The 23,308-nt window shown below is 45.6% G+C and overlaps 1 protein-coding gene across 1 annotated transcript in view; it reads right to left on the bottom strand.

Annotated features, from left to right (window-relative positions):
- Positions 1 to 23,308, bottom strand: part of LOC126199705 (uncharacterized) — a 177,693-nt gene that overhangs the window by 59,086 nt on the left and 95,299 nt on the right. The window contains exon 2 of the mRNA XM_049936632.1: positions 11,032 to 11,225. Coding sequence (XP_049792589.1) covers positions 11,032 to 11,225 — 194 coding nt within the window. The remainder of the gene's footprint in view (positions 1 to 11,031; positions 11,226 to 23,308) is intronic.

Here is a 23,308-nt window from a genome sequence, read left to right as displayed (position 1 = left end):
AATAGTCTATGTGTTACATTACCAACGTACTACACACCTATTATCAATAAGTGAAACGAAGTTAAGTAGTAGAATTATCAAAAACCAGTTCAAGTTAAAAACGTTCTAGAATATTGCCGAACTAACACAAATTTCCATTTTCGACCACAGTATCTCCATCAAGCATAAGGGGCTAAATTGGCTTGTCAATAAATTTTCAGTGTAATGGCAAACATAGTTAATTGTTCTATTTGAACCTTCTTTCCTCAGAAATTTTTGAATGCCTAGAAATACGGAATCAGAATCGTTTGGTCTGTCCATGGTAACGGGAAATCTGTTAACAGCGCAAGTTGTGTTTATATGATCGATGTACACACATCAAGAAAAGCTTTGCATCACCTCGGTTCCCACAGTTCCGGTACCTGTACAGAAAATTTGAATAGAGATCAACATAATTTCCGCCCCTTTTGTTGCTGATGAAAACCATACATCGCATGTTGTACCACCATACAGCGAGATCTTCAGAGGTGGTGGTCCAGACTGCTGTACACACCGGTACCTCTAATACCCAGTAGCACGTCCTCTTGCATTGATGCATGGCTGTATTCGTCGTGGCATACTATCCACAAGGTCCCTCAGAACTGGTAATAAATTCATGCTTCGGTTATTAAGTTAGTACATTTTGGACAGTAATCTAACAATAGAACGCACATACCATATAGGCTTGTGCATGTTATGTGACTGGTAGCTCCCTGGTAAAAACTTCAGATAACATAATGTATAATCAAAACGAGAAGTTTTTTCCGTGCTGCCGTTTGTACCTGTAGCCCCGGATCACTATGCGCTAGTGGTGTGAACATTGTTCCAGGGCGCTACTGTTGATTTCTTTACCCATCTGCCTGCCACTAACCTACGATGATCAATTTTTTTAACCTCCGATCGTTCGCGAAAGGGAAGCTACAGTTAAAATAAAAAAGTTTTATTTGCAGTGTTTATCTATACCTTCCACATATTTCTCAACGTAGTCGCCGATCCTACTTAAACTTTTTTGTAGCGTCGTGCCAACTTTGTAATACCCTCGTCACAGAAGGCAGCCGCCTGTGATTCGCGTCAATTCCGTACGCTGGTCTACACCTTGTTGTCTCTGTCAGAATGCTTTTCCTTATAGACAGTAGTTAATGCCAGCGGAGAGATGAAAATCAGAGGAAGCCGAGCGCGGGCTGTATGGTGGGTGATGAACCACCTCTCATCGGAAACGCTGCAGTAGCGTCCTTACTGCCCCTGCGCAGTGCGGCAGAGAATTTTCATGAAAAAGGAAACGCGTGACAGATACGTTATGTGGGCTGCATCAAGCCAGGGGTAACCCCTCAACAGGACACTTTGTTCTCGACGTCTTTACGTGTTCACTGTGCGCTCGGAACTTTTAAAGTGCGATGTGACGCAGCAGACGTGCGTACTAGAGATGCTGCGTAACACAGCTCCGCAAAGCTTCACTGTGGTTTTCATTTCGCGTCCGATCGGAAGCTGAAGAAAAATAGCCCTCGTACTTATCCGACTGTATTTCTTTACGTATTCTACTTTATTCTGCATTGTAGCCTGATACACTACTGGCCATTAAAATTGCTACACCAAGAAGAAATGCAGACGATAAACTGGTATTCATTGGACAAATACATTATACTAGAACTGACATGTGATTATATTTTCACGCAATTTGGGTGCATAGATCCTGAGAAATCAGTACCCAGAACAACCACCTCTGGCCGTAATGACGGCCTTGATACGCCTGGGCTCTCAGCCAAACAGAGCTTGGATGGCGTGTACAGTTACAGCAGCCCATGCAGCTTCAACACGATACCTCACTTCATCAAGAGTAGTGACTGGCGTATTGTGACGAGCCAGTTGCTCGGCCACCATTGACCACACGTTTTCAGTTGGCGAGAGATCTGGAGAATGTGCTGGACAGGCCAGCAGTCGAACATTTTCGGTACTCAGAAAGGCCCGTACAGGACCTGCAACATGCGGTGGTGCATTATCCTGCTGAAATGCAGGGTTTCGCAGGGATCGAATGAAGGGTAGAGCCATGGGTCGTAACACATCTGAAATGTAACGCCCACTGTTCAAAGTGCCGTCAATGCGAACAAGAGGTGTCGGAGACGTGTAACCAATGGCACCCCATACCATCACACCGGGTGATATGCCAGTATGGCGATTACGAATACACGCTTCCAATATGCGTTCACCGCGATGTCGCCAAACACGGATGCGACCATCCTGATGCTGTAAAGAGAACCTGGATTCATCCCTAAAAATGACGTTTTGCCATTCGTGCACCCAGGTTCGTCGTTGAGTACACCGTCGCAGGTGCTCCTGTCTGTGATGCAGCGTCAAGGGTAACCGCAGCCATGATCTCCGAGCTGATAGTCCATGCTGCTGCAAACGTCGTCGAACTGTTCGTGCAGATGGTTGTTGTCTTGCGAGCGTCCCCATCTGTTGACTCAGGGATCGAGACGTGGCTGCACGATCCGTTACAGCCATGCGGATAAGATGCCTGTCACCTAGACTGCTAGTGATACGAGGCCGTTGGGATCCAACACGGTATTCCGTATTACCCTCCTGAACCCACCGATTCCATATTCTGCTAACAGTCATTGGATCTCAACCAACGCGAGCAGCAATGTCGCGATACGATATACCGCAATCGCAATAGGCTACAATCCGACCTTTATCAAAGTCGGAAACTTCATGATACGCATTTCTCCTCCTTACACGAGGCATCACAACAACGTTTCACCAGGCAACGCCGGTCAACTGCTGTTCGTGTATGAGAAATCGGTTGGAAACTTTCCTCATGTCAGCACGTTGTAGGTGTCGCCACGGGCGCCAACCTTGTGTGAATGCTCTGAAAAGCTAATCATTTGCATATCACAGTATCTTCTTCCTGTCGGTTAAAGTTCTCGTCTGTAGCACGTCATCTTCGTGGTGTTGCAATTTTAATGCCCAGTAGTGTGCATCAAATTTGCATTAGTAGTTGCCATTGCCAACGTGTGTTCGCTACGAGTAGTGATTTCCGCTATCGCCAGACACTGCTCTCAGAACTTGGTGGGAAGGGGAGCCTGTTCACCCGAGGAGTGTTTGCTCTGGCGCGCTCTGAGTGGTTTCACCTCCGTGTTTCGCTATTCACCTGCGGCTGTTACATTGGCTGGTGTCGTGTCTCGTTTCCGCTCCCGTGCATTGTCTGCCACGGTGTCAGCACAGAGCCCCAGGCTGATGGGGAGATGTGCAGGGAACACCTGAACCCCGGCGCAGTCAGGCCGCTCGGCGCTCGGTTCCGGCCGCCCGCCACGTTTAGTTACTGCTCGCAGAGGCGGTAATATCGCTCTGCCGAGGTGAGTTCCTAGTAGGCGCCCGCGTTCGTTCCAAGTAAGGCAGGAGGCACGTCAGTTACAGGCGGCGGTCTGTTCCAGCTGGGGAAGCAAGCCGCCGTGACTTCACTAAAGGCCCCGTGCTGGGATTCGTCCGAAGTGATTTAAGAAACGATGGTAAATGTAAATGGGGAACGCTGCAAGGTTATTTCAACTCCATTATTCGCGAATAGGATTTCGTATCATAAACACTGCGCCGCTTTCCTAGCTCAGTCTATTGAAAATACACACTGAACAGCTAAAAAACTGTGACCACTCACTGCTCACAGCGAGATGGAATGCTTCCTGGTACTTGACACGATACGAAAAATGTGTAACCGGAGCAGAGACTAATGGGCAATCATTATAGCGACGCTGCGGACTGCGATTTTGTAATCCATAACATAAGCAGGTTAGCCAGAGGACAGATTGTCAGCGCCCGGCACCCCTGAACGAGCGTCACGGGAACGGCGAAGCTGGCCTGTTACTTGCGTTGTTTATTCTTTCTTCACCATGTACAGGAAGAAACTGAACGACTTGAAACTACGAGTATACGATCGAGTGTTGGACGGTCAGAATTCACAGAACTCGGACGTCGGAGGCTTGCCTGGAGTGTAAAGCAGGATAGGCGGCGATCTGTGGCAGATGTGACGGCAGAGTGCAGGGCTGGGGCGGGCACCAGTGTTTCGGAGCGCACCGTCTGGCGCACGTTGCTCAGCAGTAGACGAAATCCTACAGATTCCCGTGTTGACCAGACGTCATCGTCACTTATGATTTCAGTGGGTATGGAATCATAGAGATTGGACCGCGGACCATCGTAAATGTGTCACCCGGTCGGATGAATCATGTTTCTTGTGACATTTCGTTGATGGTTGGGTCCGTTACACCGTCATCCATGCGAACAATTTCTCGAAACATGCACCGCGCCACTTTCACAATCTGGTAGTGCCAGTGTTATGCTTCGGCAGACATTCAGTTGGGCTTTCTTGAGACTTTGCTAGTAGCCCTGGGCACAGTGACAGCTGTGGACTATGATAACGCTGGCCGTTGTGGCCGAGCGGTCCTAGGCGCTTCAGTCCGGAACCGCGCTGCTGCTACCGTCGCAGTTTCGAATCCTGCCTCGGGCATGGATGTGTCTGATGTCCTTAGGTTTAAGTAGTTCTACGTTCTAGGGGACTGATGACCTCAGAAGTTGAGTCCCATAATGCTCACAGCCATTTGAACTGCGATAACATTATTGCGGACCACCTACATCTCTTCTACATCTACATCCATACTCCGCAAGCCTTAACGTCTTTTCTGGCTGCAGTGGCTTGTTCCAGCATTAATCGTAGTGGCGTCTGGGCATGATGAGTACCTACATTGCTAATGACTCAACCATTAGGCTCAGATTATGCTGTGAGGTCGAAAATGGAGTGGCGAAGCCGCCGTGAGGATGACCTCATGGTAAACAATCAGTCAAGAAGCTGACACGGCGAACATCGTTCTGTTCCGAGGCGACGTGATAGTAGCTTGTGCATGTGTGTGTGATTTGCGGTAGTTTAGTGATACAAATTGAGCGAGAAGTGGCTGCTGTAAACTTTTGTACTAACTTAGAAAAAATTGGTGTGGACTGAAACTTTGGCAGCCAGTTGGGACCACAACTTTTACGAATGTTAGGCATTTTTTTTATTTCCGTTCCCTTTGGTAATTGTTACTGCTTACCCTGAAAGACTTGCTTAAGGAAATTTACAGTTTGGTGAAAAAATAGCGGATCTCCAGCCGGGAAGCAGTGTTACAATACCGCGACGTTTCGGCGAGTGTCACATTCATCATCCTCTTTTAAATCTGCCACCCGTTTGGCGACCTGAGAGCTTTTCAGCAACAGTATACACCGGGAGAGCGTATATTCACGGATTTATAGTTCATTAGCGCCCTATTGAACATTAATTATGTACGTTCGCTGTTGACTTAGGAATACTTAAAGTGCTGTGGGACTTCATATTACGCGTATCTGCTATCAGGAATTGATTGAGGGTGTGTGGCTGCACTTGAAACCCGTAGACACAAACTTTACTGCACGTACGTTGTTAACGTCAGTTCATTTGACGGTGTATCTGTATAGTTCTTGTAAGGCTCCCATTCTATTTATTATGTACATGAGAATTTAGTCGCAGTCGCGATCATGATCAACCATAAGCTGTATAACAGAAAGACGACACTGAAAATACGTGTCGCACCAGGACTGGGACCGGGATATCCTGCTCACCCCGAGACGTCATCCTACCATGAGGCTACCCCAGCACGCTCCACGGCCAGACCTAGACTTCCATGTGTCGTCAACCAGCACTCGTGCGTTCATTTTGTATATTCCTGTACACGGGTGACATTTTAATTGAAAGCCGCTTGCCGTGTGTCGGCGGATAAACGCGACATTGCAGTGCGGAGTTGCATGCATGTCCGAAGGAACGTTGTATCGTAGTTCTCAACAACACGGGCACTGCAGTATCGCGTTTATTGTGTTCTTAATGAATGAGTAAATGACCAGTTCCCAAAACTTAAATCATTTAGGTAGCGTACCGTTACTGATACTAAGAGATTTATCACAGTTCTTGATGGTTAATCAGTTTCATTTATATTGAATTCACAAACTTGCCATTCTTAGAATTTCGACTGTAGGATCGCGTCTAACAGTATTTATTTGCAGTCAGCATGGCTACGCGGCATAAATGTGCTGGTGTGCTTCCAGGTAACGAGCAAACACCAGTCAGCATCCTGCATTTGCCCAACCTCCGCGCACACGTAATTGAGTCCCTTTTGACGGCTGAGGCGCTCAGCTGGAGTGAACCGAGCGTGGAGTGTGCCTGTGTTCAAAGATTCGGTAGCTGGCGGCAACTCACGCCTTTGATATGTTGGCCAGCAGATTCGCCTCATCTCAACCCGACGGAACACATCTGGGACGCTGGCGCCCGAAACGCACCGGTCAGTAATGTAACTGCGTGACCTGCGCGTAGACATCTGGTGGACCTTCACCTCTGGAAACCTGACGAGGACTTGAAGAGAGCATGCCATGCAGAATCGTCACTTAATTCAGTTCCATACATGGACCAACGCCATTTAGTAGGTGTTCATAATGTTCTGTCTCGGCATTGTTTATAGAACTCGGTGCTAGTGTATCATTTGACTGAATATGTATGGCATTCTGTCGGAAGAAGTACAGTGCAGGAAGTGGCTCCTACCATTCGCGATTCGTTTAGGTTTTAATATTCTCCATGAGCTACGTTTCTCGACAGTGTGTGGCTAGCTTCAAAAACAAGCGCAAGTAACGTCAGCAACCATTCGTCTTGTGCCACGGCCTGGTGCTGTTCTGGCATTCATGAACATCCCGTGATAACGAATATTTCCGTAAAGTTTCACATGGTACCGTTGTGCGCAAGAAACAAAAACATCAGTTATAGAAAAAGAATTAACCTGCGACCGTAGCAGCAGCGCGGTTCCAGACTGAAGCGCCTAGAACCGCTCTTCCATAGCGGCCGGCCCCATTTTTTTCTCCTGCGACAATTCTTCATTGAACATAATGAGAATTACACACAAGAAAGAATGGTGTTTTGTCTGAATAACCTCATCGTTCTCAAAATCTCTTCCTCGAATGGCATCCTATAATGGCAACTGACAACAGCTCGCTGTAACATGTCAGGGTCTCCCCGACCGCTCCAAATCGTGGAGCTCCGCCTTCTGATCACCTCATCCTTCGTACCAAGCGACTGACTGTACATCTGTCGACAGTAGATGCTCCATAGACTTTGCACAAGCGTTTGTGAATATTCTCCACAGTTTCTTTCTCTGCAGTGAGAAATTTAATGACGGCACGTTGCTTGTAACGTACATCACCTACAGACGCCATTTTAAAAGTGTCCTGCAGCTACGCTATCCATCGGAAATGACGGAAACTTTGCGCACTCATTCAGGAGACGTCAAATAATACGTACATAATGTTTAGGACTCGTAGCATCGTTTTCGGCTGAAAAAAATGCGGTGCATTACTTTCTGGGCAATCCTCGTGTGAGGGGCAATCAAATGAAAAGGAGACAGGTGCAGCTGTTCATTATTTCATAAGTAATCGCCATAACTGTTAAAACATTTTTGCCACTCCGAAAGAAGACGGTGAGTGCCCTCTTGCAAAAATGTTTTCGGTTGCCTGCGGAACCATGCTTGTTCCCACGCTTACACTTCTTCGTCCGAACAAATCGTCGGCCACCAGTGTGTTTCCTCGGGGCTCAAAAAAATGGAAATCGCTTGGGGTGAGATGGGAACTGGATGGAGCATGCGTAAGGGATTCTCAGCGAAACAAACTGCCAACAGAATGCCCGCCCACGTGTTACCAAGGTTGTTTCGCTACGCTGCAGAAATTTCGCTGAGGTGAACTCCCACATCCTCCGTTAAGCCACCGATCTCTCCCACATGCGATTTTCATATTAAAGACATTTCTGGTCGCCGATTTGCTTTGGATGAAGAGGTGCACGCTTCCGCAGGCAGCCGCAAAGATTTCTCCATGTAGGCAGTGACTGTCCTCCTGTGTCACCTATGGATAAAAGTATTAACAGGTACGGCGATTACTTTTGAAATAATAAACAGTTTACTTACTTTTTCCATCTGTCTCGTTCTTATTTGACAGTCGATTATTATAGTAGTATAGTAGACACTTTAGTTCGTTCATTAGTTGCGTTAGAGCTACTGTACACACGAAATACCAAATACACTCACTCACAAACTGTTATACTTAGTGTTGTAGTTTGCTGTGTTCTGTGCTCAGTTGTATGAACAGTCCCATTTAGCGGTTTAGGATTTAGATAACTCATGCACGACCCTTAAATACTATGTTACTGTGTGTCTATAAATTTGGTCATGTTTGCTTGAAGAAGTGTTCACGTCTATGTGTGAAAAGTTAAACTACTCTTTACTCTTTTTTAAGAAGATGTAGATTTCAACTGTTACATAGTCATGTTCACACACACACACACACACACACACACACACACACACACCAAAAGGTCACAGTACTGCAGAGCGTCACGTAGAAACAATATTGGTTGATGTAGAGTATGCAGGAGCTAGACCCCTGTGTGCTTTACGTCAACCAATATTGTTCGCTACGCGACACTTCAGACTAATGTCAGCTGCTGTTAGGTGGTATGTAACAGTGTGGTGATTTTGTTCACACTTACTGTCCTGTAATGTTTATCACTGAAGATGACTATGCGATAGTCGAAATGTAGATCTGCTGTAATAAAACGACAGATCTCGCGATCGATTGCTGTTCTTTTCTCCATTGTTCAATCATTTAACCTGTATGCATCGAGGTAATGCCAACCCCAATCACAGTCCAATGCCTTACGGTTTAAAATGGTCACATTTATTGTTAACCTTACATTAATAATTTCAGAAAAGCCTTTAACTATTTTTTTAAACGTTCCCGAAGCACCCATACTTGAATGTATCTAAAGGAAAAGACGAGGAGGGATGGGCGTTGCAAGTACAGGGCAACACAGAATAACGGCAACATTTCCACAATTCAATGAAACTAGAAGTGATGAAGGAAAGAAATTGCATTCATAGTAATTGAAAACACACAACTTTGCCATTTACGGAACATTGATGGCATTTACCATTTTTTTAAAAAAATTACGTCCTTCAAATGGAGTCCTCCTGTATGAATACATGCGTGAAATTTGCTGTAGAGATTCCTCATTGACCGCTGCAACATCTCAGATGGTATCCTGTGAATTGCATCCCGAATTCTCTGTTTTAACTTATCCAGGGTTCTTGGTCGTGTAGACTTTGCTCTTGAGGTGGCCCCGCAAGAAAAAATCAGAAACGGATAAATCTGGCGATCTATGGGGCCATGGAATGTTACCGAATCGTGAGATCACAGGGTTGCCAAAAAATTCTCGCACGTATGCCATTGACTGCCGTGCAGTGGGTCACGTCGCTCCGTGCTGCTAAAACCAGGCTTCTTGAACGTTTGGGAAGTTGTTCAATGCAGGTGTAACAAAAGTTCGTGACATCTCGACGTAACGATCGGCATGGCCAGTTATTGTCTTTCCCTGTTCATTTGCGAAAAAAATACGATCCCGTGTGATGAAACACCACAGCACACTGTCACTTTTTTACTAGCGTGTAAAAGGCGCTCATCAACGTCATTAGGATTTCTGTTTGCGCAGTAACGGTAGTTCTGTTTATTCATATAACCTGTGAGATGAAAATGTGCCTCATATGACATCTATAACTCGTTTAGAAATTCATCGTCTTTGTTTATTTTTGTTATCATTTGTTGACAATCCTAATCCTAACCGGTAATCGTTGTCCTTCAATTGTTGCACCATCTGTAATTTGTAAGGATGAAATTTTAAATCGAGATGAAGAAATCAGCGAACACACTCCCGGGACATTCCAACCACCGCTGCTTCCTTACGAATTGAACGCTGTGGGCCGGCCGATGTGGCCGAGAGGTTCTAGGCGTTACAGTCTGGATAGCGGTTGCAGGTTCGAATCCTGCCTCGGGCATGGCTGTGTGTGGTGTCCTTAGGTTAGTTAGGTTTAATTAGTTGTAAGTTCTAGGGGACTGATGGCCTCAGAAGCTAAGTCCCATAGTGGTCAGAGCCATTTGAAGCATTTGATTTGAACACCGTGGGCTCCGTAAGACAGACTCGCGTACAACATCAATGTTCGCTGGAGAACCCACACTTCCTGGTAGACCTGTTGGTTTCTTCTTGAGGGCAGAACCAGTCTCTTCAAAGTTATTAATCGAACATTTTATCTCGTGCATCACGACGTCCTAAATTATAAAAACGTCGAAAGTCCTTCTCCGCCGCTACCAAACTATCATTGTTTTTATAAAACATTTTCATCACTAATGCACGCTAGTGTTAGTTCCACTGATCCATGATTACTGAAATGGCGGACTGTTTGCTCGCTAACTGTCACGAACCTGCAGTGCTGCCACCTGCCCATGGCTGCCACCACTCATTTCAAACATTTCTGTTATTCTGCGTCACCCTTTATCTACATTCACAATGGAGGTGTCCATCGTTTTCTAGATCTGATTTCATTACACAGGAATCCTCAGAACACAAATGATGCCTTAAAGTTTTACAATAAAATCATTACACACAACTTAATTGCGTACATCCAACCGGTTGATATTTAAACTATGACTGATATTTTCCGCGGCAAGTCACATTTTTTATTTATTTATTTTATTTATTTTTTACAGTCAGGGGCCCAAAATGGCATTACCGATAAACTACATTTTTTTGGTTTACAGTGCTGTAACTGAATTTTCATCTTCGACCTTCAATTAACTTTTTGGTTTTAGTCTTGGTAAAAGAATCAACGCGTTTTTTAAAACTTAAAAGAGAGCCAGCTTATTTTGAGTTTGTAGGTGTCCAGTGTTCCAGACGGTCGTAAATTATGGGTCTCATACGGACAAAGTAAATTTCATGCAGGTGCCAGATGTGAAAGGTAACTCGAGGCTTCAGGAGAGCAGTTGGTTGCACGGTTGTGAAGGAGCCGGACCGGAGAGGATCCAGCCGCCTCGCCTTCTGTTTCGCAGCGGCGCTGCTTTCATCTCGCTCCACAGAGGCCTCACCCCCTCCGCCTACCTACCCACCTCACACGCAGTGTAAAGGCGGCGCCCGCTGCAGGTTCACCTGCCCTCGGACGTCCGTCTTTGTCGCGTCTGCCCGGCCTCGGAAGCCAGCCGCGCGGCCGCCCAGCAGCCGCGCTGATACGCAGAGGTTCCGCCTGCCTCTCTGTGCCGCCACGTCCGCGCTGAACAGCTTCCGTCTGCTTTGCGACAAGATTCTGCAAAACACATAACGCAGTGTTGCACTCCGACCAGAGTCTGCTAATCTCCGTCAAAGCACCGGCAGGTGTGGTGTACAGAGGTGAGGTTGCCGGCGAAGCAGACATATCAGCAGCAACCTGAGAACTGTAAAGCTCACACTGCAGCCAGACTGCACAGTGCAAGAAGACGTTAAGAACTTCTAGACTACAGTGTCATTGCTGTCATGGAGCGTGCTGTAATGACCTTGGTTTCCATGTGTAAATATCACAATAAATGTACCTTCGTTGTCTAATTATATACAAGATATGCTTGGATATAACAGTTACCGCCCTTTCGAATCTTTGCAGTAAATTGTGCTAAACAAAGTATCTGACTTCTGCTCTTCACACGAGCTTTATTGGCAAAGTAAAGATCGTTTGTACATATAAAGACGAGTACCAACAATGTTACGAAAAAAGCGGTGTTGGACACCGGTGCAGCTGTTGCTAGTAACGTCAGTAGTGTATTGAAGTCAAGCAGCGTATTTTTAAAATTAGAAGCCTACTTTCGAGCCTCTGCGTAATATTGGTGTACAGGGGGATGCGACAGGACGAGGATTGTCATCTGCAAAATTCAGTATCTCACCAAAAATGCATCCCACATACAAACTTGGACCAGACGGACGTTAAATCACACTTAAGAAAAAACAATAAGAACACGGTAAAGCTGTTACCGTAACTCGAAGCCTGCATCGCTTTATTGGACGTGGTATGCCGTTCCTTCCTTCTGACCTCTCAACCGACTTACTCAGTCAGGTATTGCTGGCCAACTGCTTTACGTGCACTACGAACCGCACTGTAACTCGGCATTTTTCACGTTAACAGACAGAGCCAGTGGTGAAACAAGTGAGACGCGACAGTTAAAAATCCTGCGACTGATCAGGTTTCGGGCTGCCCTCCTGCCCTCGTAAAAGCGACGTCTAAGAAAATTAGAAAATTTTGGAATTGTCAGTCTGATATGTTTCTGAAATACATACTTAAGATGAACTGTGTGTCTGCACTCGTATTCAAAATAACATGTGGTTCATTTGGATCGAGTAAGTGCTCTCAAAGATATGATCCCGTTTGTGGATATGTCACGAATCCGTAGAGTCGATTATTGTTGTTGTTGTTGTTGTTGTTATTTCTTCGTGTCGCTCAGCGGTGCAAGTCTTTAAAATCGACACCGTCGAATTCCGTGTCGCAGACGGATTCTATGATAGTAATGCTATAGGGGAGAGGGGTCAACGTGGGATTCGAATCACGTGTCGCTTTAGGCGAATCTTCACGTCATTCAGAGGTCAAGGCTAGGTTAAATGGAGACAGAAATATTTCATGGTCCGACCGGGACTGGATCCCGTGACGTTTACGTGTCAGATCACGCACTCCACCACTAGGACGGGAGGCTAGATAATGGGAGTCGAGAATTGCATAGTCACCTTGCGCCTCAGCGTTTCGCAACATACGGCCGCCACGAGTGTCGCTCGCGTATGACGAAACATTTGTCTTTCTTAATAGTTCTCATCCGGGTGTTCTGACGAGTTGTTGTTTCCATTTTCTGCACAATTTTTCGGCTACTGACCGAGTAGTCTTCTTGAGGTGCTGCGAGTTTTTCTGTTACGTGTCCTCGCTGCCTGGATTCCAACCACTCCACGGTCTATTGCTTGTCTCACACCGTTACTTATAGCCGAGTTCGATTCCCGAAGTCCACTGCGCCCTTTGATGCGCTTTTGTTTTACAGAGCACACACCGATACTCCGTGACACGCGGATTCTCTCAGCGTTTTCCAGCTCTTGTGAGTGTGGCAGTCGGCGAGATTTTAAGAAACTGAGTACTGGACGCCAAGCGTTACTTAAATTGAAACCGCTATCGCTGTTCATTAGGCTGTCTGACCTATTTATTTCAGTACGGTCTTTAAATAATTTTCTTTTACTCAAGTATTTGTAGTTTGAAATTAACTTTGACAGAAACTGTCGCTCCTTTGCCAGCGATTGTGTCCCGTCATCTGATATCAGTTTTAAGGATTTTTTCGCGTCAAAACATAATACACGTAATCACTATTCCTTCTACATAAAGCCGCTTTGAATACAGCGTAATTCGTCGTGATTCTGCCCTAGTTTACTTAGAGCTTCCTCCTCGTAGTATTGACCCTTTCTACTTCGACCACTACGTCTTGCGATTTTGAATTCATCATAATCCACGAAGTAGTCAAGAACGCGCAACGCAACCTCGATGTATTTGCCATTCACCTCTATCCGACATCAATAGCAGCGTGAGACGAGTAAGAGTTTCGGCGCGATTGATTAATGCTCTGCTTCCAGGCGGTCTCCCGGTTTGCCTGGAACAGTATAATTAAGGACTCTATCGAGATAAAGTTGTTAGAAAACATAATGAACAGCGACGGCGGTTTCAATTTAAGTAACGCTTGGGGACCAGCACTCAATTTATTAAAATCTCGCCGGCGATCACACCCACAAGAGTTGGAAAATGCTGAGAGAACCTGCGTTTCACGGAGTATCAGTGCGTGCCTTGTAAAACAAAAGCGCGTCAAAGGGTGCACTGGACTTCGGGAATCGAACTCTGCTATAAATAGCGGTGTGAGATCGGTAGTAGTTGACAGTCTGGTTGATGTCGGATGGAGGTGAATGGCAAATTCATCGAGGCTGCGCTATGCGTTCTTGACTACGGAGCTCCTACCGACCTCTCAGCGGCGTGATAATCAGTTCGCGCACTCTTAAGCATTGCACAGTCAGGTTGCGTTAATAACACGTTCGCGGTAGTCTACGAGTCACGCTTAGTACTTCAAAATGGCTGAGACGTCGAAATTGCTGCGTTCCTTGCCGCACACTCGTCACGTGAAGAGGTGCGCGGTGTGAACTACACAGGCCAGCTGTACACCATTCTTGAACACACGGTACGAATCATCGGCTGCTAGCAAACAGCTGTGCGTGGCGGATGCGCGGGCATCCATCACCTTCCGAATGACCCATACAGACGGAGCTGAGTGTTACGGCGGATTGGTGAGCATCGGCACCAGACCCCCAAGGCTCCCTGAGTCACGGGGAACGACGACAGTAGATTAGAGCTCCGTCTCTAACGTTCTGGTCTGCGACCACAGCACTTAACCTTTTATTTCACCGCGCGAGGTGGCCCAGTGAGCAAACTGGACTCGCATTCGGGAGGACGACGGTTCAAACCCGCGTCCGGCTGTCCTGATACAGGTTTTCCGTGATTTCCCCAAATCACTCCAGGCAAATGCCGGGATGGTACCTTTGAAAGGGCACGGCCGACTTCCTTCCCTAATCCGACTGGACCGATGACCTCACTGTTTGGTCCGCTCCCCCAGACCAACCAACCAAACTTTTATTTCAATGAAGAACTTTGCCATTTCAGACAGTTACGCAGATAAGTTGAATGTCCTTATACGGCTGAATGTCACTGGTCGCTTAAATGGGACACGTGCCGGCATCCGTCACGCGAAATTGTTTTATTTTTTGTACGCGTCTTTCTCAATCGGGATTCATTTCTCTCCCCTCGAAAACACTCTACGAAGTCAAACTCTTCAAAACCCGAGATAAACGTAGGCACAAGACCGTTGGTAACTTGAACCCAACGAGCGCACGTAGTGGGCATCGCCGTTTTTATCAGAAAAGTGTGCTAATACAACACTTGAAGACATCGTTTTGGATATACTGTATGCCAATATTGTACAGTAATAGTTAATTCGTTTCATTCCTTTGCTTTTCCTGTAAATATACAATGTTTCCTTCAATAGGAGATAATTTTCTCTTTGCTGAAATTAAAATTTTAACTCTTCTGACATAAGCTTCTGTCACTGTTCTGCAATATTGTGAAGGGTCGTCCACCACTCGCTATGTACCTCGTAGTTCCCTGCAGACCATGAATATAGTTACAGCGTTCTCTGCTGCTGAAAACTTCGATACTCAGCAAAAACAAAACTTCCTTGCATTACGACTTTTTTTCCCTTTTATCTCTCTCTTCCGACTAGTTCGACGCGGCCCGCCGCGAATAACTATCATGTGCAAACCTCCTCATCTCAGAATAGCACTTCTACTCGACGCCCTCGGTTATTTCTTAAATGTATTCCAATCTTTTGTCTTCCCCTGCTGTTTTTACCCTTTAGAGCTGCCTCTAGTACCGTAGAGTAATTCACAGATGTCTTAACATATATTCCAGCATCCTGACCTTTCTTCTTGTCAGTATTTACCACATGTTCCTCTTATCGCCTAATGTGGAACCAGTACAGCTACTTTTCAACACCCTTCTGTAACACCACACGTCAGATGCTTCCATACTCATCGTTTCCGTTATTTCCACAGTTCGTGACTAATTTTCATACAAAGCTGTCATCCAAATGTACTTTCTAAGAAATTCCTTCATGAAATCACCTATGTCTGACACCAGCAGACTTCGTCTCACGAGGAATGCCCTCACGGCCTATATGAATGTGCTTCTTACATCTTTCTCGCTTTGTTGGTCTTGCGCAATTTTGCGTCCAACATATCAGAATTCTTGCACTTCATTTAGAATCTAATGTTCAGTTTTGAGGTTCAGAAGTAACAAAAATATCAGTGAAAGACTGAGTACTTCTGTCTTTGATTTATTCTCAGTCCATATTCTTGTTTATTCTAATCATCTGATCTTGTAATTCTTCCTCCCTTTCATAGAGCACAGGAATTTCATCAGCCAATTGTAACATTCGTATCATTCGAACCAGAATTTGTATCCGACTTCTGAAGTTCTCTTTTATTTCTCTAATTTGTTCTTCGATGTAGAGATTCAACAGCAGAATGAAACAGTGCGTCTCTGTTTCAATCCGAAAACTTTTTTTCGGTGTGTCATTCTTATTGTGCCTTACTGCGTGTTGTACACATTGCATATTATTCATTTTTCGCTATGGCTATAGCTTCTGACTAATTGTCTGAGTATTTAAGACATTCTAGAACACATTACGTGACTGAAAGCCTTTTGTATTTCGACAAATCCTTGATCTTTAGTGTTCTGAAAAAAAAAAAATGTAAAACCGGAACTCCTATAGGACCACTGCGTTGTCCATCCGGCCGTATGTTACGACCCCATTTTTTTCAAGACCGTGTAAACGTATCAAGATAAAATTGTCACATATGGTTCCTTGGCAGTGTATTAAATTTAAGTTTATAAGTAAAAATCAGAAGGTATGGCATTTCATGCCACATATTTTCATACTCGGCAACTCACTAAAATCTATAGGGTAGTTGCCGCTGACGTAGAAACGTGAAGTTTGACAAGAAGAAACTTTTCTCAGAAAATTATTAATTTTTAATTGTATCTCACGAAAATATTTCTTTCGTCGTCTGTTATTCGACTTCAAACTTCAAATGAAATGTTCTTGAAAGTCATGGAATCACTGGGACCGGTATAGTGCGACTAAAGCAAAAATTGTCGAGCTTCTCCATTTCCAGAATTGACGAACTGTCTGTATACATAATTCAGTCTGCGCGGAAATCCTAGTGTGCGATTCCTAGTCGCACCTGGCCTTTTTTTTTAAAAATATCTTGCATCCATACGAACTTGCAGCATGTTGTATACAACATCCTACATCCATGACACTGTGATACCTTTACCTTTACTAAAGCCTAAGTGACCGTCGTTTAACAGACGTTCCATATACCTTTCAGTTCTTCCATATAGCCGGCCGCTGGTGGCCGAGCGGTTATGGCGCTACAGTCTGGAACCGCGCGACCGCTACGGTCGCAGGTTCGAATCCTGCCTCGGGCATGGATGTGTGTGATGTCCTTAGGTTAGTTAGGTTTAAGTAGTTCTAAGTTCTAGGGGACTTATAACCACAGCAGTTGAGTCCCATAGTGCTCAGAGCCATTTTTTTCTTCCATATATGATTCTCGTCAGAGAAGTGGTTGCGTGAGTTTCATGCTGATTGTGCGATAAGTCTCGCATATATCTGCTCCTGATATATTTCGTATCGTGTGGATGATATTTTCCCGAAAGTACCCTGGGCCTAGAACGTACCCTACACGAAAGTATTTCTCGTTACTCGCCTTGGGGAATTCCTACAAACGAGCAATACCCATCTGTCAGTTAACAAGTGACTTTGTTTTTTGCTGAAGGCAAAGAAGTAACTTTTATTACACTGACAAGTTAGTAATTAGAATGTGGCGATTATTTATATGCCTACGAAATAACGTGGTGCACTGTGGGTGATAGGTCGAGGTGAAACCGCGGAGCTGCGGCGTGAGCGGAGCCTGAGAACTTGGCCAGAGTTGGCTGCCGCCCGCCTGCAGAGTAGCAGCGGAGTCGTTCTCTCCGCCGCTGTTTTGCCTGGCGGGCCTCCAGTCCCCAGTTAGGGCTCCGGCAAATTCTGTGCCGGGCTGCGGTCGCGTAAAACTTGGCCCGCTATCGCGGCGAGCTGTCGGAACATTAAATTAGCGAGAGGCGCCGAACAGAGCTGCGCTCCCCGCAACGGCGCCCCCAGATATCGGCCCCTGCTCTCCCAGACGGCCGCTGTTTAACAGCGCCTACTCCGCGCTTATCTGCCGCCCGCCCGTACCATCTCCCGCAGTGCACGTTATCGTAGGTCTGATTACTGCCTCGTATCGCGATGAATGTTGCCATAAGGCTGTATCACCGAGATAACACAAAATCAATAGCGATTGGAAAAAAACGGCAGGTCATTACCGTTTTCAACTAGGGTCCTGTACAATATGTTTAATAATAAAGGGTTCAGTCACGTCAACGTGACCGCCATCCGTGTTCGACGTCAACGTGCAAAAATCACTCAAAGACGGCAGTTGGCAGCGCTGACAATGGACGGTATATAAAGGAGGCGCTGTAAACAGTGCAGTCGTTGTCGTAATGCAGAAACGGAGCGATTTATCTGACGTCCAAAAGGGCACTATCATTGCCTTTCGGGCCAAAAGTGCAAGCATTTGCGGAACGGCCAAGACTGTAAACTGTTCGCGTGCCGCCGAGGCTACAGTAAACAGTGGCTGGCAAAATGGCAGTATCCAAAACCGGCGCCGAAAGCAGCAGTGGTGGTAGATGACGGGGGGACACAACGGTTGCGGAGATGTGTACGGGTGAATAGGCGTGCAACTGTTATGAACTGACCGCCCAGAGGAACCCAGGACCTACCAGCAGTGTCTCCTTAACGGCCGTTCAGCGAATGTTTCTCTGTATGGGCCTCCGCGGCACGCGGCTACACTGTGTTCATCATAAGAATAAACGTCATGTAAATATTGCACCATGTATTCTTCCGCGTTTGCCTGAGTCTCGTGGGACTTCGTTTCACGTGGAGCGGAAGGCAATCTGTGCCCAGTACAATCAAAAACGATCATAAGGAAACGTTTTATGCTGTATTACACAGACGTAGACTGAGCGATAATGCGGGACAACGGCTTTATCGGCATATTTAAATTGGACACCACTGGCCAGCCAGCTGGTCCAACTTACCTGTAATGATGTGAGCAGTTGCAGTTCAGACGTAAGAAATGGTGCAGATGGGTTTAAACACTATGGGCCTTAACTTCTGAGGTCATCAGTCGCCTAGACTTAGAAATACTTAAACCTAACTAACCTAAGGACATCACACACGTCCATGCCCGAGGCAGGAATCGAACCTGCGACCGTAGCAGCAACGTGATTCCCGACTGAAGCGCCTAGAACCGCTCGGCTACAGAGGCCGGCAGACGTAAAAAGAGACGAGCAAAGAAACAATATACCTTCGAATGTCATTATAATTTTTAACAAGAATGAGATAATATTCGGAGTAACTCCAGCTCTACCGCGCGCTTTTTAGGTGACCAGACGGAAAGCATAAAATGCACTCGTTCTCACCTGAGATAGTATTCTAATTACACACAGGAGTGATGGAAATCTCTAACTTAGCCATAACGTAATTTTTCTCACCGAGCTCTGTATGATGCAAAAGCATAGTGCAGGGATTACGCCGTACTGTTGAATAATGAAGCCGCTTGAGGTATTAATTACAGGCAATCGTCTGATAATCTCTGAGCTCCTTACTTATCCGAATCCAAGAGATAAATTTCAGTTCTGAAATGTCACCTGCTACGTTGATAAGAGCCTATCAAGAACAGAACCACGAAGCCAACCAGGCGCCGCATTTTCTCCTCTGCTTTTATGACGACCCGTCCTATATCCCGGCAGCGTTCGGCAGTGACGTGTCAAAAAGCTGCGTGGTTCGTTCCAGTACGTCTGGCTGGTTAACAGTCTTGTTACTTGTCGCGCCAAATCCCGTGACTTGTCTCCAGATCCTCCAGATCAGTCCGTTGGGTTGATATTGTAATGGCACAGTGGTAAATGTAAAAATGCAGCATTTGTATGGTGTGCTCGATGCAGTGAAAATAATTGTTTTACGAGGTTCCAGATACTTTTCTACATCTTTGGTATAAAACGATAGCCATAGTCCAAATAAAGAGTATTTGGTTTTTCATTTTTGCCTTAAAAATTAAATTATGTTTCATTAATTTAACAAACTTTTATTAACAGTATTTCATAAAATATCGATAATTAAGAATTCGTGTTTGAAATGAAAACAGGAATTTCGCGTGCAGTATGTAATTAGAAACGAGATGATGTGCATTATTTACTAATATGAGAATTAATTCTACAATTACGAGGTGTGGGTGTTTCAGATTGAACGAGAAAAAAAACCTCATACCAGATTTGAACCAGTGAACCACAAACTGCAGTTGGTTATCAAACTGTTACACACTATTCCGCCACACGTCCGTTCAAGATTTGTGTCTCAACTGTATACAGTACAGTCCATCGAAAAACTTGAAAAAGAACACCAGGATGACTTTACCGCACTCCGTTGTCCAGCAAACTCCCCGGATTTAAACCCAATCCAGAATCTGTGTAGCCACCTCGATTGGGCTGTAAACGCCACGGATCCTCGACCCAGAAACGTACGGCATTGGAGTCGGCGTGTCTCCACATCGCTGTCGGTGCCTTCCAGAACCGCATTGACTCTCTTCCTGCCCGTCTGTCCTACGAAGTGTGGTTTTTCGGGCTTTTGACAGGAGGTGACATTAATGTGACTGAACCGTGTTATACCTTGTTTACCTCAGTTTTTACCATACAATCTAATCAAAAGTATCCGCACATCCGTATGTAATTCGGAATTAATCACTAGGTGTCACAAGAGGCGGTCCCACCAGTATAAAAGGAGCCGGGGAATATCGTGTTGTCAACAGAGAAGCAGCAACAGCCTGAAGAGCCGGCCAGGAGAGCTCATTCACTTCAAATGTTGACTTGTCTTTGAATGTCGTCTGAGTAAAAAACCCATCAGAGACTTTTGAAGTCTTGTAAAGCTTACCAAATCGATTGTTGACAGCGTTGAGTACTGCTAAGAGTAGAGGAGCAGTTTGGACATAAATACTGTTAGTATAAGCATGATGATGCATCCTACCATAAAGCAACATCTGTGAAGCAGTTCTCTGTGGACAATAACATAATCGCCCTATTTGTCCAAGAAATTCACAGTGCCGTAGACACTGGCGAGCAGATTGATGCCGTATTCCTGGACTTCAGGAAGGCATTTGATACGGTTCCGCACTTACGTTTAGTGAAAAAAATACGAGCTTACGGAATATCGGACCAGGTTTGTGATTGGATTCAGGATTTCCTAGAAGAAAGAACACAACATGTCATTCTTAACGGTTCAAAATCTGCAGATGTAGAGGTAATTTCGGGAGTACCGCAAGGAAGCGTGATAGGACCTTTATTGTTTACAATATACATAAATGACTTAGTTGACAACATCGGTAGCTCCGTGAGGCTATTTGCAGATGACACGGTTGTCTACAAGAAAGTAGCAACATCAGAAGACTCGTACGTACTCCAGGAAGACCTGCAGAGGATTAATGAATGGTGCGACAGCTGGCAGCTTTCCCTAAACGTAGATAAATGTAATATAATGCGCATACATAGGGGCAGAAATCCATTCCAGTACGATTATGCCATAGGTGGTAAATCATTGGAAGCGGTAACGACCGTAAAATACTTAGGAGTTACTATCCGGAGCGATCTGAAGTGGAATGATCACATAAAACAAATAGTGGGAAAAGCAGGCGCCAGGTTGAGATTCATAGGAAGAATTCTAAGAAAATGTGACTCATCGACGAAAGAAGTAGCTTACAAAACGCTTGTTCGTCCGATTCTTGAGTATTGCTCATCAGTATGGGACCCTTACCAGGTTGGATTAATAGAAGAGATAGACATGATCCAGCGAAAAGCAGCGCGATTCGTCATGGGGACATTTAGTCAGCGCGAGAGCGTTACGGAGATGCTGAACAAGCTCCAGTGGCGGACACTTCAAGAAAGGCGTTACGCAATACGGAGAGGTTTATTATCGAAATTACGAGAGAGCACATTCCGGGAAGAGATGGGCAACATATTACTACCGCCCACATATATCTCGCGTAATGATCACAACGAAAAGATCCGAGAAATTAGAGCAAATACGGAGACTTACAAGCAGTCGTTCTTCCCACGCACAATTCGTGAATGGAACAGGGAAGGGGGGATCAGATAGTGGTACAATAAGTACCCTCCGCCACACACCGTAAGGTGGCTCGCGGAGTATAGATGTAGATGTAGATGTAGAATGGGCTGGCCTGCCCAGAGTCCCGACCTGAACCCTACGAAACACCTTTGGGATGACTTAGAATGTCGACCTCGCTCCAGACCCGAGCGTCCGACACAATTGTCTTCTCGGGTTTCCGCAGTGATCGGCACACTGGACTCGCCTTCGAGAGCACGACGGTTGAAACCCGCCTCTGGCCATCCTGATGTAGGTTTTCCGTGATTTCTCTACATCGCTTAAGGCAAATGCCGGAATGGTTCCTTCGAAAGGGCACGGCCTCTTTCCTTTCCACCCTTCCCTAATCCTAGTTGGTGCTTCGTCTCTAATGACGTCGAAGTGACGTCATACGTTAATCTCCTCCTCCTCCTCCTCCTCGGGTTTCTGCTGTTGAGGAAGAATGGGCTGCTGATTCTCTGCAGACATTCAGCCGCTTCGTTGAAAGTGGCCCCAGCAGAGTTCAAGTGGTTATCAAGATGGAGGGTGCACACACTCCACACCAATGTCCGCTAATAGATATGTGGATTCTTGTGATCAGGTAGTGTAATTGCGGGGCTGTATAGGTGCTGAAAATAATGTGCAGAATTATGGACCATACTTTCTGCTGACAACATAAGACTTCTTGAGTAAACAGATTTCGAAAATAGGGATCTTGGGAAACTGAGCTCGCTCAGTTTGTACACGAGAGCCGGACCGCCGTAAACAAAGTGGCTCAGTATGATGTCAATTCTGGAAAGAATTCCGTATAATGTTGCACTATCGTTTAGCGAATAAAATACCAACTTAAATAGCTTCAGATTAACTGTCGATTGGATTCGGGACTTCAGTGCAGATAGAACTGAACACTTCGTTGCTAAAAATCGAGGGCCCTTTAGTGTTTACTCCTATATGTTGGGGTTCAGGGTTAGGTGGGAATCTCTACACAGATAATCGATCCTCTTCAGGTCTTCCGGCATGAATGGGCCAGGACTGCAGGGAAATACAGAAATACGTGCAGAGGATCGATGATCTGCAGAGGGAGTGTCACTTGACACTGGACGTAAATAAATGCAACGTAAAGTGCACGAACAGGCGAAGAGATCCACTACTGCCACTACTGATCGATAACACTATTATTGGCAACAGTTCACTAGAAACAGTTACGAACCGTAAGATGCGACCTAAAGTCGAATGACAAAATGAAGTTAATTGTAGAAAAAGCAGATGCCGGTTAGAGAGTAATTGAATCTTCCGGAAATGTAAGTCATGGTGTAGAAAATACATCTTCGACCGATTCTTGATAATCACTCTTCAGGCTGGGACGTTTATCAAGTAGGATTCACAGAGGTGATAGAGAAGACCCAACAAAAAGCACCACTTACGGTCTCAGGATGGTTTGGCGGGCGCAAGAGCATTACCGAGGTGCTCAACAAACTCCAGTGGCAATCGCTAGAAGAGAGGCGGTGTGTATAGCGCAAAGAGT

This window comes from Schistocerca nitens, chromosome 8, assembly GCF_023898315.1.
Source record: "Schistocerca nitens isolate TAMUIC-IGC-003100 chromosome 8, iqSchNite1.1, whole genome shotgun sequence".
NCBI lineage: Eukaryota > Metazoa > Arthropoda > Insecta > Orthoptera > Acrididae > Schistocerca > Schistocerca nitens.
Note: the sequence above shows the minus strand (reverse complement) of the source record. Positions and strands in the feature narration are given on the sequence as shown.